Source organism: Trichosurus vulpecula, chromosome 5 (assembly GCF_011100635.1).
Source record: "Trichosurus vulpecula isolate mTriVul1 chromosome 5, mTriVul1.pri, whole genome shotgun sequence".
Taxonomy (NCBI): Eukaryota; Metazoa; Chordata; class Mammalia; order Diprotodontia; family Phalangeridae; genus Trichosurus; species Trichosurus vulpecula.
Window position 1 is genome coordinate 199,270,107 of NC_050577.1, and position 12,145 is coordinate 199,282,251.

General features: G+C 39.7%; 1 protein-coding gene across 1 annotated transcript in view; it reads left to right on the top strand.

Annotated features, from left to right (window-relative positions):
* The first annotated feature begins 4,421 nt into the window (after nucleotides 1-4,421).
* LOC118851157 (probable polypeptide N-acetylgalactosaminyltransferase 8) overlaps nucleotides 4,422-12,145 on the top strand; it is a 34,241-nt gene continuing 26,517 nt past the window's right edge. Inside the window, exons 1-2 of the mRNA XM_036760679.1 lie at nucleotides 4,422-4,711; nucleotides 11,198-11,364. Of these exons, the coding sequence (XP_036616574.1) occupies nucleotides 4,422-4,711; nucleotides 11,198-11,364 (457 nt within the window). The remainder of the gene's footprint in view (nucleotides 4,712-11,197; nucleotides 11,365-12,145) is intronic.

Here is a 12,145-nt window from a genome sequence, read left to right on the forward strand (position 1 = left end):
CATACCCTTCTAGAGTTATATTTTATATTTTCTTGCCAAGGGCAAAGAAAACTTCAACCAATCAGCCATGAGGCTATCTATTTTTATTAATCTGATTTGTAAAGCCCTGCCTGACTGACCCAGCAGTGCTTGGAAATGTGCCCCATAATGTTCTAAAAATTTCACACTGCCTCCAGGAAAAGCTAGGCTATCTCAGAGAGCTTCCTTAAGCAGGAAACACCTGACTTCTTCAGATTCATTGTAAAGCAACTGGCATTAGATTCTTTGCTAAAGTGTGCTTTGGCATGACTCACAGTCCTTTCTGATCACTCCCTAAAGGATTAGAGATTTAGACCAGCAGAAGAAGTAACAGGATAATGCAGGGCAGAAGGATCCCAATGGTCTTCTCCAAAGGGATGGCTTTACTCTTTGTCTTCTTGGTCATCCTGGTGCTTTTTATCATTGGTATCATCCAAAAGGTCAATATTGAAAGATCCCAAGGGGAGAATACCCTGTCTCCTCCTGTGTCACACAATGAAGGAATACAACATCAATCTCCTTGGAAAACGACTTCGCACAATCTTGGTAAGTTCATACCACCTGGTCCCCTTAGAAGCACAGTCCATGTGAAAAGGCTATGTAAAGGTATGTCCAATGTCTCTACAATTATGGTTTAAATTTAAGGAAATGAAGAATAGGAGAAATGGAGACTCTATAAAAATGTGTTCAAAGATGCATTTTTACTCCTGATTTTTAAAATGGGAAGCATTTTCAATGTCCTGAAGCCCAAAGGGAGAAAATGGGATATTTACCTTCCTCATACCCATGAGCTGATCTTTTGTCTATATCAAACATGTACAAGCCCTTTCCTTCACATATGTACCACAGGCAAATACATAGGTGAACCCTTAACTTTCAGGAAACAGCACATGGAGCAAAATTTGCCTAAAATGAACAAGAGGACATTTAAGGTTTGGATCAAGAGTTTCTGGTGGCATCTAGGCTTGAGAGAATAACAGATGGCCTCAGAGCCGGAAGGAGTAGAGTGCAATAAAAATCAGCAAGGTTAACATTTTACCACAAAAATTCTTAAGGGAACTAGGAGTATTTAGTCTTCTTATTTCTCCTGTGAGCTTTGCACACAGTAGCTTCCTAAATGAAGAAAAGAGGAGATAGTAACATGTCAGCCACATTAAAGTTCCTGCATTCCCCAAGGCAGAGGGAAGGGAGTTAGCATTGGGGTAAACACTGAGAGTAGCAGAACTTGGACAAAGTTGGAGTCAGAGAAGGTAGGAGATGGTGGTGGTTGAGATAAAAGATAGCACTGGGAGCAGGAACTAGGGTCTCTACAGAATGTTAGGCCTGAAAGGATCATCCCATCTAGAACCCTTTGCACTCCTTTTTGCACTGCTGCTGTCATGTGTTTTGTCTCTTTCTAAATCTCAACATTTGGCCTGACTTCTAGGTTGCCAGCTGCTCATAGTAAGTATGAGATGTTAGCAATAATAGCAGAAAGAAGAACAGGGTCATGGCCTGGGCGATGGTTAATTCCAATTCGATAGCTCTCTATAGGCTTGGGTGCCCTTGGAATATACATTGAACTACATGACTGCTGGGAAGACAAACATAAATTTGTCCTCCATCCCCACCCCCATCTAAAAAACATCTCTGTTGGTATCTACCAATGATGTTCCTGGCTGATGATGATGATGATGACAAGGATGGTGTAGATAATAACTAACATTTCTAGTGTTCTTTTGTCTAAGATTTATAAAGTATTTTATTTCAAATATAGCCATCAGAGACCCCTTGCTTTTGGTTAATCCATACCATCTTGAATTCTCTTTCAATGTCAATCTCATACTACTGCCTTATATAATCTTACTGATTATCAGAGACTTACACCCAATGCTTTCTGTTGCCCACACTCTCCAGAGCTTTGGGCTTCCCTTGATACAAGGTTTCTGTGCTTGGAATCATGCCTGCTGTCTCCTGATCTCACACTTTGCTCTTCTGGCTAGGTGATTTTGCAAATGTCCCAATTGCTAAACGGGCACAGGATCCACTCTCATTTCTGTCCTTTGAAATTCTTCTCTTCCTTGAAGGTCCAACTGAGAGGTCCTCACCTTGACTCACCAAAATATAGGTGGTTCCTTCCCCTTTGAACTACTCAGGCCAGTCTATTTGACTTCTTTTGTGCACATAATAATCTTGCAAAATAATAGTAGTAATATTTTATTCTGTGAGGCTAATGGGCTAGATGAGTAATTACATCAGTGAGACCTGTCAGCATATAGTCTGTAGATTAGATGTTCTTTGTAAGTGACAGCCACAAATCAACCATGAACATGACCCCACCCCCCACCCCCCGTATTGTTGTCTCCAATTAGAATGTAAGGTCCTTGAAGGTAGGGACTGTGTCTAGATCAAAAGAAAAGCACTTGACAGGGCCTGGCACAGGACTTCATAACTAGTAAATACACGATAAAGGTTTAGTTTTGTTTTTCCATTTGGTTCTAGGGTCACACAGCTAGTACATGTCAGAGGCAGGATTTGAAACCAGATCTTCCTGATTCCAAGTTCAACACTATCCCCTACAATTCCCCAATAATAGTTGACTGACATTTCTAGAGCACTTTAATGTTAATGGAGTTTTGTTGTTGCTTTATACATTGTCTTCTTTGATCCTCACAGTGCTTTGAGATAGGTACTATAGGTCCTTTTATTGCTATTTTATAGATGAAGATACCGAGGCTCACGGTTTAAATGGTTCACCCATGGTATTACTGCTAGTTAGTGTTAGAGACAGGATTCAAACCCATGTCTTTACTAATTCTGAATCCAACTCTCCCTATGTTATACCATGCTGACTTTCTTAACAGTATCATTCTCTGTGCCCATGTCTCATCTCCCTACTAGATTATAAGCTCGTTGAGGGCCAGGATGGCATCGTTTTTCACCTTTGTATCCCCAACCTCTGACACAGTGCATTCATTGCATAGAATAAGTATTTAACGAACATTAGGCTAAAGGGATTGAATTGACATTCCAAATAAAACAAGAAATAGCAATAGAAAGGGAAGCTAGGTTGCACAGTGGTTAGAGCACCAGGCCTGGAGTCAGGAAGACTCATCTTCCTGAGTTCAAATGTGGTCTCAGATACTTACTAGTTGTGTGACCCTGGGAAAGTCACTCAACCTTGTTTGCCTCAGTTTCCTCATCTGTAAAATGAGCTGGAGAAGGAAATGCAAACCCCCTCACTATCTTTGCCAAGAAAATCTCAAAGAGGATCATAGTCAGACACAACTGAAAAATGACTAAACAACAACAACAACAAAGCAGGAGAAAGGGAAAAAAGATACCAACACATCCATGTTAGTCTGTGGTATCAGAGCTAATTAGCTATACAGACTTTGAAAGATTGGACACAGGACAGATAATTTTTAATGGCCCTAGAGGAGGGGATCTTTGAGGAAAGGAATAAACATTGATTACGCACCTACTATGTGCCAGGCACTCTGCTAAGCACTTTACAAATATTATCTTATTGGAGCCTCATACCAACCCTGGGAGGTAGCTACTATTGTCATCACCATTTTATGGCTGAGAAAACTGAGGCAGACGGAGCTTAAGTGACCTGTCAAGGTTCACACAGCTAGTGTCTGAGACCAGATCTGAACTCAACTCTTTTTGGGTTCTAGATGGTACAGTGGATAGAGTGTTGGCCTTGGAGTCAGAAAGACCTGAGTTAAAATCTGGCCTTAGATGTGTGACCCTGGGCAAGTCACTTGCTGGTGTTTGCCTCAGTTTCTTCATCTGTAAAATGAGCTGGAGAAGGAAATGGCAAACCCCTCCAGTATCCTTGCCAAAAAAAAACCAAATGGGGCAAGGAAGAGTTGGACATGATTGAAATGACTGAACAACAACTTCTTGGGCTTTTTTTGGAGCTAGCATTCTATCCACTACACCATCTAGCTGCCTTCATACCTGTTTGCCCTATGAAATACACAAAATAATTTTTAAACCATATAAAATGAAAATCATACTTACAAAGAAAACCAATTATTTGTAAAAATGTAATTTCCCCCCCGCCCCAAGCTCACAAGCCTTCTAAAATCTCTCTAGGAACTTCTTATAGATTAGAGGGAGGGAGAGGTCACCCCTGGACCCCTACTTACAACCCTGCCCCAAGGAGAGTGATGCTCTTGGACCACATATTTTGTCCAGAGAAGAAAGGCATGTGTGAACCATTTCCCACATTCTGGCACCCAGACCACATAATCCTGAACTCTTGGGAGCCTCAGAAAAATTTGAATATGTAGAAATGTCTGTGTGATCAGAGTTGCTTGAAATATGTATATTTTTTCCCTTTTCGCCACCCTCCTTCTTTCTCTACTCTACCCCACATCCCATGTGCAGAGAATCCCACGAAGCACACCAGGATGCAGAAAGAAATGAAGCAAGCGGAGACTCTTACCAAGACATCAAGAAGACAAGAAGATGAAGGGAAACAGGCCCCCACAGCACCGGAAAACAGGACTCAGGAGGAAGCAGAGCCCAAGCCACAGAGAAAACTTTTCCCAAACTCACTTCTTTTCCGACGTTGGGGTGAAAATTTGACTGAATCCCAACAGATTCTGGCCCACGACCTCTTTGTCCAGTTTGGCTACAATGTGTACCTGAGTGATCGGCTGCCTCTCAATCGCTCTATTGAAGACATTCGAAGCCGCAGGTACAATAGGATTGGGGTTGTTCTGACAAAGAGGTTAAGAAGTTTAAGATGTTAAGAAGTCCAGAGGGGTTTTTTGTTTGACTAAGAGTTGTACCTTTGAGAAAGTGCTAAAGGGGATGAAAGGAGAAGGGGCAAAAACAGTGAAAAATGGTTTTGAAGAGCCGGACAGTGGACTCAGGAAGGCTAAGTAGAGTTTCTCTTCATTTCACAGGTTATGAAACTGATGTAGAGTGTTTGTAAGAATATTCTAGAGTACATAGCAAAGGGAGGCTGGACAAAAATTGTATAGATCCTTACAACTCTCAGAACCAAAATGGAATTTAGAGATTGCTTCTTCTAGCCCTCTCATTTTGTAGAAGAATTTTATTGGAGGTCACTCAGGACCCAGAATATATACTATTCTCTCCCAAATCCTTCATCCAAATATCTCTGTATTTTCCCTTTATTCTTTTTTATTTCCTCCCCTCTGCCCTTTCCTTATTTCTCTTCTTCCTTCAATTTATAAATATTACTCTACAATGTGCCCAGCACTATGCAAGTTACACGAGAAATACCTTGACCTCAAAGACTTTATGGCTGAATTAGGGAAACACCAGGCAAAGAGGAAATCTTGTCAAGGGAACACACAAAGGAGTAAATATTAGGCAATACAGATGAATTTATATGTGCTATGCATACTTTTCATTTTCCCCCAGTCATAAGAACAAATAGAATGCTTTGCAGCGTCAGACAAGTGAAAGCCAAAAACATGCCTCAAATAGTCGGGGCATTATCCAGCATCCCCTGAATTTGCTTCAACACTTTTAATGTTAGTAGTGAAATCTTTTGTCCCACTAATGTGGTGTGGGAATGAAATACTTGCTATGCGCTAAGTACTATGTTAACTGCTGGAGACAGAAAGATAAAAATGAAAGACTCTAGGGGCAGCTAGGTGGCGCAGTAAGTAGAGCACGGCCCTGAAGTCAGGAGGACCTGAGTTCAAATCCGGCCTCAGACACTTGACATGACACACTTACTAGCTGTGTGACCTTGGGCAAGTCACTTAACCCCAATTGCCCTGCCCTCCCCCCTGCAAAAACACACACACACACACAAAAAAATGAAAAACTCTGACCTCAAAGAACTTACATTCATTAGGGGATAAACAATGTGCACACATATGAGTAAATACAAAATATAAGTAATTTGAGGGCAAGGGAAGTAATTAGGGAAGGCAGCTAGAGGAGATCAGAGAAGGCCTCAAATAGGATGTAGCAATTGAGCTTAACTTGGAAAGAAACTACAGATTCAAAGTGGAGGTGAGAATAGCACTCTAGCTGCAAGGCAACCTGTGAAAAGCCCCAGAGATCTCCTTTATTTGTGTGAAAAGTCTTTTGTAATTGTGTTCACAGAGTCCCTAGCCTTGTCTTGGACAGTAGACTTGTCTGTAGTTATTTTTAAAGGAATTTTTCTTTCTGTCTCTTCCTGCTGGACTTTGTTATAGAAATATTGAAACATAGAAATATATAGAAATGTTGATGATTTGGGAGGGTTTATTTTATATCTTGAAGCTTTGCTAAAGTTGTTTGTTGTTTTAGTTGATTCTCTAGGGTCCTCTGAGTATACCATCATATCATCTACAAAGAATTATAGTTTTGTTTCTTCATTGTATTACTATTCCTTCAATTTCTTCTTCTTCTCTTATTGCTATAGCTAGCATTCCTAGTACAATACTGAATAATAGTGATGATAATGGGTAGTTTCACTTCTGATCTTATTGGGAAGGCTTCTAGCTTATCCCCATTACAGATAATGATTGCTGACAGTTTTAGATAGACGCTACCTATCATTTTAAGAAAAGCTCCATATGCTTTCTAGCCCTATGCTTTCTAGTATTTGTTTTAAATAGGAATAGGTGTTAAATTTTTTCAAAACCTCTCTATGCATCTATTGATATAATTATATGATTTTTGTTGATTTGTCATTGATATGGTGACCTACGCTTATAGTTTTCCCAATATTGAATCAGCCCTTGATTCCTGGTATACATCTAACCTTGTCATAGTATCTTTGTAATATTATTTGCTAGTGTTTAATTTTTTTACATAAATTTCATTAGAGAAATTGTTGTATAGTGCTGTCTTTCTCTCTCTCTCTTTCCCTCTTTTTTTAGTTTTCCTTGGTTTATGTTTAAAAACCATTTTGGGATCATAGAAAGAATTTGATGGGACTCCTTCTTTACCTATGTTTTAAAATAGTTTATATATTATTGGAATTGTTTTTTAAACGTTTGGTAAAATTGACTTGTAAATCCATCTGAATGTGGGGATTTTTTTTCCTTAGAGAGTTCATTTATGGCTTGTTCAATTTCTTTTTCTAAGACAGAGTTATTTAATATTCTATTTTCTCTTATTCTAGGGAATTTATCTACCCATTCTATTTAGATTGTCAGTTTTATTGGCATATAATTGGCTAATAGTTCATTTAATTTCATCTTCATTGGTGGTGAATATGCCCTTTTCATTTTTAAAAAAATCATTATTTATTTATTTAATATTTTTTGTTTTCGGCATTAATTTTCACAAGAGTTTGAATTACAAATTTTCTCCCTATTTCTACCCTCCCCCCACTCCAAGATGACATATATTCTGATTGCCCTGTTCCCCAGTCAGCCCTCCCTTCTGTCACCCCACTCCCCCCATCCCCTTTTCCCTTGCTTTCTTGTAGGGCAAGATAGATGCTTATGCCCCATTGCCTGTATATCTTATTTCCTAGTTACATGCAAGAACTTTTTTTTGAACATCTTCTTTTAAAACTTTGAGTTCCAAATTCTCTCCCCTCTTCCCTCCCCACCCACTCTCCCTAAGAAGGTAAGCAATTCAACATAGGCCACATGTGTATCATTATGCAAAACCCTTCCACAATACTCATGTTGTGAAAGACTCACTATGTTTTGCTCCTTCCTATCCTATCCCCCTTTATCCAATTTTCTCCCTTGACCCTGTCCCTATTCAAAAGTGTTTGCTTTTGATTACTTCCTCCCCTGTCTGCTCTCCCTTCTATCATCCCCCCTTTTTTATCTCCTTCCTCCTTCTTTCCTGTGGGGTAAGATACCCAATTGAGTGTGTATGTTATTCCCTCCTCAGGTCAAATCTGATGAGAGCAAGATTCACTCATTCCCCCTCACCTGCCCCCTCTTCCCACCCAATAGAACTGATTTTTCTTGCCACTTTTATGCAAGATAGTTTACCCCATTCTATCTCTCCTTTTCTCAACATATTCCTCTCTCATCCTTTAATTTGATTTTATCTTTTTAGATATCATCCCTTCATATTCAACTCACCCTGTGCCCTCTGTCTATATATATATATATATATATATATATATATATATATATATATATATATATATATATATATACATATATATGTATATATATATACATATATATGTATATATATACACATATATATTTATAGATACACACACATATATGTGTGTATACATATATATATATACATGTATATATGTATATATTCCATTCATCTACCCTAATGCTGAGGTCTCATGAATGATACACATCATCTTTCCATGTAGGAATGTAAACAAAACAGTTCAACTTTAGTAAGTCCCTTGTGATTTCTCTTTCTTATTTACCTTTTCATGCTTCTCTTGATTCTTGTGTTTGAAAGTCAAATTTTCTACTCAGCTCTGGTCTTTTCACTGAGAAAGCTTGAAAGTCCTCTACTTTACTGAAAATCCATTTTTTGCCTTGGAGCATGATACTCAGTTTTGCTGGGTAGGTGATTCTTGTTTTTAATCCTAGTTCCATTGACCTATGGAATATCATATTCCAAACCCTCTGATCCCTTAAAGTAGAAGCTGCTAGATCTTGTGTTATCCTGATTGTGTTTCCACAATACTCAAATTGTTTCTTTCTGGCTGCTTGCAGTATTTTCTCCTTGACCTGGGAATTCTGGAATTTGGTGACAATACTCCTAGGAGTTTTGTTTTTGGGATCTTTTTCAAGAGGCAATCGGTGGATTCTTTCAATTTCTATTTTACCCTCTGGCTCTAGAATATCAGGGCAGTTCTCCTTGATAATTTCTTGAAAGATGGTATCTAGGCTCTTTTTTTTGATCATGGCTTTCAGGTAGTCCAATAATTTTTAAATTATCTCTCCTGAATCTATTCTCCAGGTCAGTGGTTTTTCCAGTGAGATATTTCCCATTGTCTTCCATGTTTTCATTCCTTTGGTTCTGTTTTATAATATCTTGATTTCTCATCAAGTCACTAGCTTCCACTTGCTCCAATCTGATTTTTAAGGTAGTGTTTTCTTCAGTGGTCTTTTGGACCTCCTTTTCCATTTGACTAATTCTGCCTTTCAAGGCATTCTTCTCCTCATTGGCTTTTGGGAGCTCTTTTGACATTTGAGTTAGTCTATGTTTTCGGGTGTTGTTTTCTTCAGTATTTTTTTGGGTCTCCTTTAGCAAGTCATTGACTTGTTTTTCATGGTTTCCTCACATCATTCTCATTTCTCTTCCCAATTTTTCCTCTACATCTCTAACTTGCTTTAGCAAATCCTTTTTGAGCTTTTACATGGCCTGAGACCAGTTCATGTTTTTCTTGGAGGCTTTTGATGTAGGCCCTTTGACTTTGTTGACTTCTTCTAGCTGTATGTTTTGGTCTTCTTTGTCACCAAAGAAAGATTCCAAAGTCTGAGACTGAATCTGAGTCTGTTTTCACTGCCTGGCCAAGTTCCCAGCCAACTACTTGACCCTTGAGTTTTTTGTTCGGGATATGACTGCTTGTAGAGTAGAGAGTACTTTGTTCCAAGCTTGAGGGGATGTGCTGTTGTTTTCAGAGCTATTTCTATACAGCAACCTGTGCCACACCAGCATTCCTCCTCCCCCAAGAACCACCAACCCAGACCAGACTGAGATCTTAAGCAGGCTCTGCACTCCTGCTCTGATCTGTCACTTCAATTCCTCCCACCAGGTGGGCCTGGAGCCGGAAGCAACTGCAGCTGTAGTTCTGTAGCTGCACCTCCCCCGCTGCCCCTGGGGCAGTGACCCAACTGCGAACTTCTTTCACTCTGTCCCCTGCAGCTTTTCCCACTAACCTTCTCTGTTGTCTTTGGTGTTTGTGGGTTGAGAAGTCTGGTAACTGCCACAGCTCAGTGATTCAGGGTGCTAGGGCCTGTTTGGCCTGGCTCCCAGTCTGGTTGGTTCTGGCACAGCCCACGCTGGGCTCTGCTCCACTCTGCTCCCAGGTCTATGTGTGATAGACCTTACCCAGGGACCATCCAGGTTGTCCTGGGCTGGAGCCCTGCTTCCCTCTGCTATTTTGTGGGTTCTGCAGTTCTAGAATTTGTTCAGAGCCATTTTTTATTGCTGTTTGGAAGGTCCTGGGGGAGAGTCCTAGGCATGTCCCTGCTTTCCAGTCGCCATCTTGGCTCCGCCCCCTGCCCTTTTCATTTTTGATACTTGCTGTTGGTTTTCTACTTTCTTTTTTAAAAATCAAAATAATCTATGGTTTATCCATTTAATTGTGGTTTTTTTTTAAATAAAGCCACCTCCTAGTCTTATTTGTTATTTCAGTGGTTTGATTTTTTTACTTTCAATTTTATTAATCTCTGATTTTTAGAATTTTTATTTTAATGTTTAATTGGGAATTTTTAATTTTTTCTAGTTTTGTTGTTGTTGTTGAATGCCCAATTCAATGATCTGCTTATTCTCACTTTTATTGATTTCAGCATTGAGAGATATGAATTTGTTCTTAAGTACTTTTTGGCATCATACCACAAATTTTGGTGTACTGTCTCATTGTTGTCATTGCCTTCAATGAAATTATTGATTTCTTCTATGATTTGTCCTCTGAACCACTCATTGCGGGAATCCCTTTGGAAACCCTTGGAATCCCTTTCTGACCAGGTGTTCAATCCCCTTACCATCTCTGGGCAGTGAGAGCTCCTAGTTCTGCTGCTGCTGCTGCCACTGCCTCCAAGGCCTATAGCTGGTGTTGCAGCACTGCTGTATACTTCTGGGCAGCCCCCACCCCAGTGCCAGAGAGCAAATTTTCAAGATGGCAGACTACTAGGCAATCTTTGCAGACAACATAGGACCACTAATACTCTCTCCTCTAAGAAATCAAGGTTTGAGCGAGGGGTAGGGTACAGTAAGGATGTGCATTTGGTCTAGATGGTCTTGTAGAGTTTGAGGGATCTGTGTAACAACTAAAGGAAAATATCCCACAAAGATAATAGAAATGGAAGAGGATTTTATTGCAGCAGAAGGGATTTAAGCTAGGCGTATAGAAAAACTTCATGATTGTAAATGGAATAAATAATGATGATTTCTCTGCCCTCTGATGGGCTTGGATTTTGGGTAGGAAGCCATCCTGGTCCAATTAAGGTATTGCAAAGTCATGCCTAGAGGCAAGGGGCTGGTAAGTATTAAAGGTTCCTCTTCAACATTTTAATTAATAATAATACTGTAATTTTCACAGGTGTCTTCAGAAGCAATATCCCCACAAACTCCCAACCCTCAGTGTTGTTCTTACATTGATGAATGAAGCCATGTCTGTTATACATAGAGCCATCATCAGCATCATCAGTAGGACACCTTCTCACTTGCTTAAGGAGATCATCCTAGTAGATGACTTTAGTTCAAATGGTAAGTAGCTTGGTTAAGGTATCCACTTGGATGCTGGGAAGGGGTTCTGGTTTGGAATCTGAAAGAAATGGAATTTACAAATACTTTTAGCCTACACAGGGGAAATAGAGAACCCGGAGAGGATCTAGAAAGGAGTCTTACGTGTGATGAAAGAGATGGGAAATATGGTCAGTGAGGAAGGCATAGAGGAACTGGGCTAATTTGGCCTGGAGAAGAGAAATGGTTGAAGAGTAAAGAGCTGATAAAAATTTTCAAATGGCAGTTAAAAATAAATTTTAATTAATAATTTCATTTTCACATCAACCACATTCCTATTTTTATGTCAGCTACATTCCTATCCCTCTCTGAAAGCCATCCCTTAAGCCAGATGACTCAGTGGATAGAGCTCTGGACCTGGTGTCAGGAAGACCTGAGTTCAAATCTAGCTTCAGACACTTACTATCTGTGAGTTCCTGGGCAAGCCACTTAACTCAGTTTGCCTCAGTTTCCTCATCCGTAAAATGTGCTAGAGAAGGAACTGGCAAACCACTCCAGTATCTTTGCCAAAAAAAGAAATGAAGGGTCAGACATAACTGAAACAACTGCACAACAACAACCATATAACAAAGAAAACAAAGAGGGAGAAAAACATAGTTCAGCAAAACTAATCAATACAATGAAAAAGTCTGACACTGTATGTAGCATTCCACACCCACAGTCCCCTGTGTCTGTAAAGGAAGCACAGGAAATGATTTCTCATTACTTCCTCTCTGGGGCCAAAGTTGGTCATAGTCATTTTAGT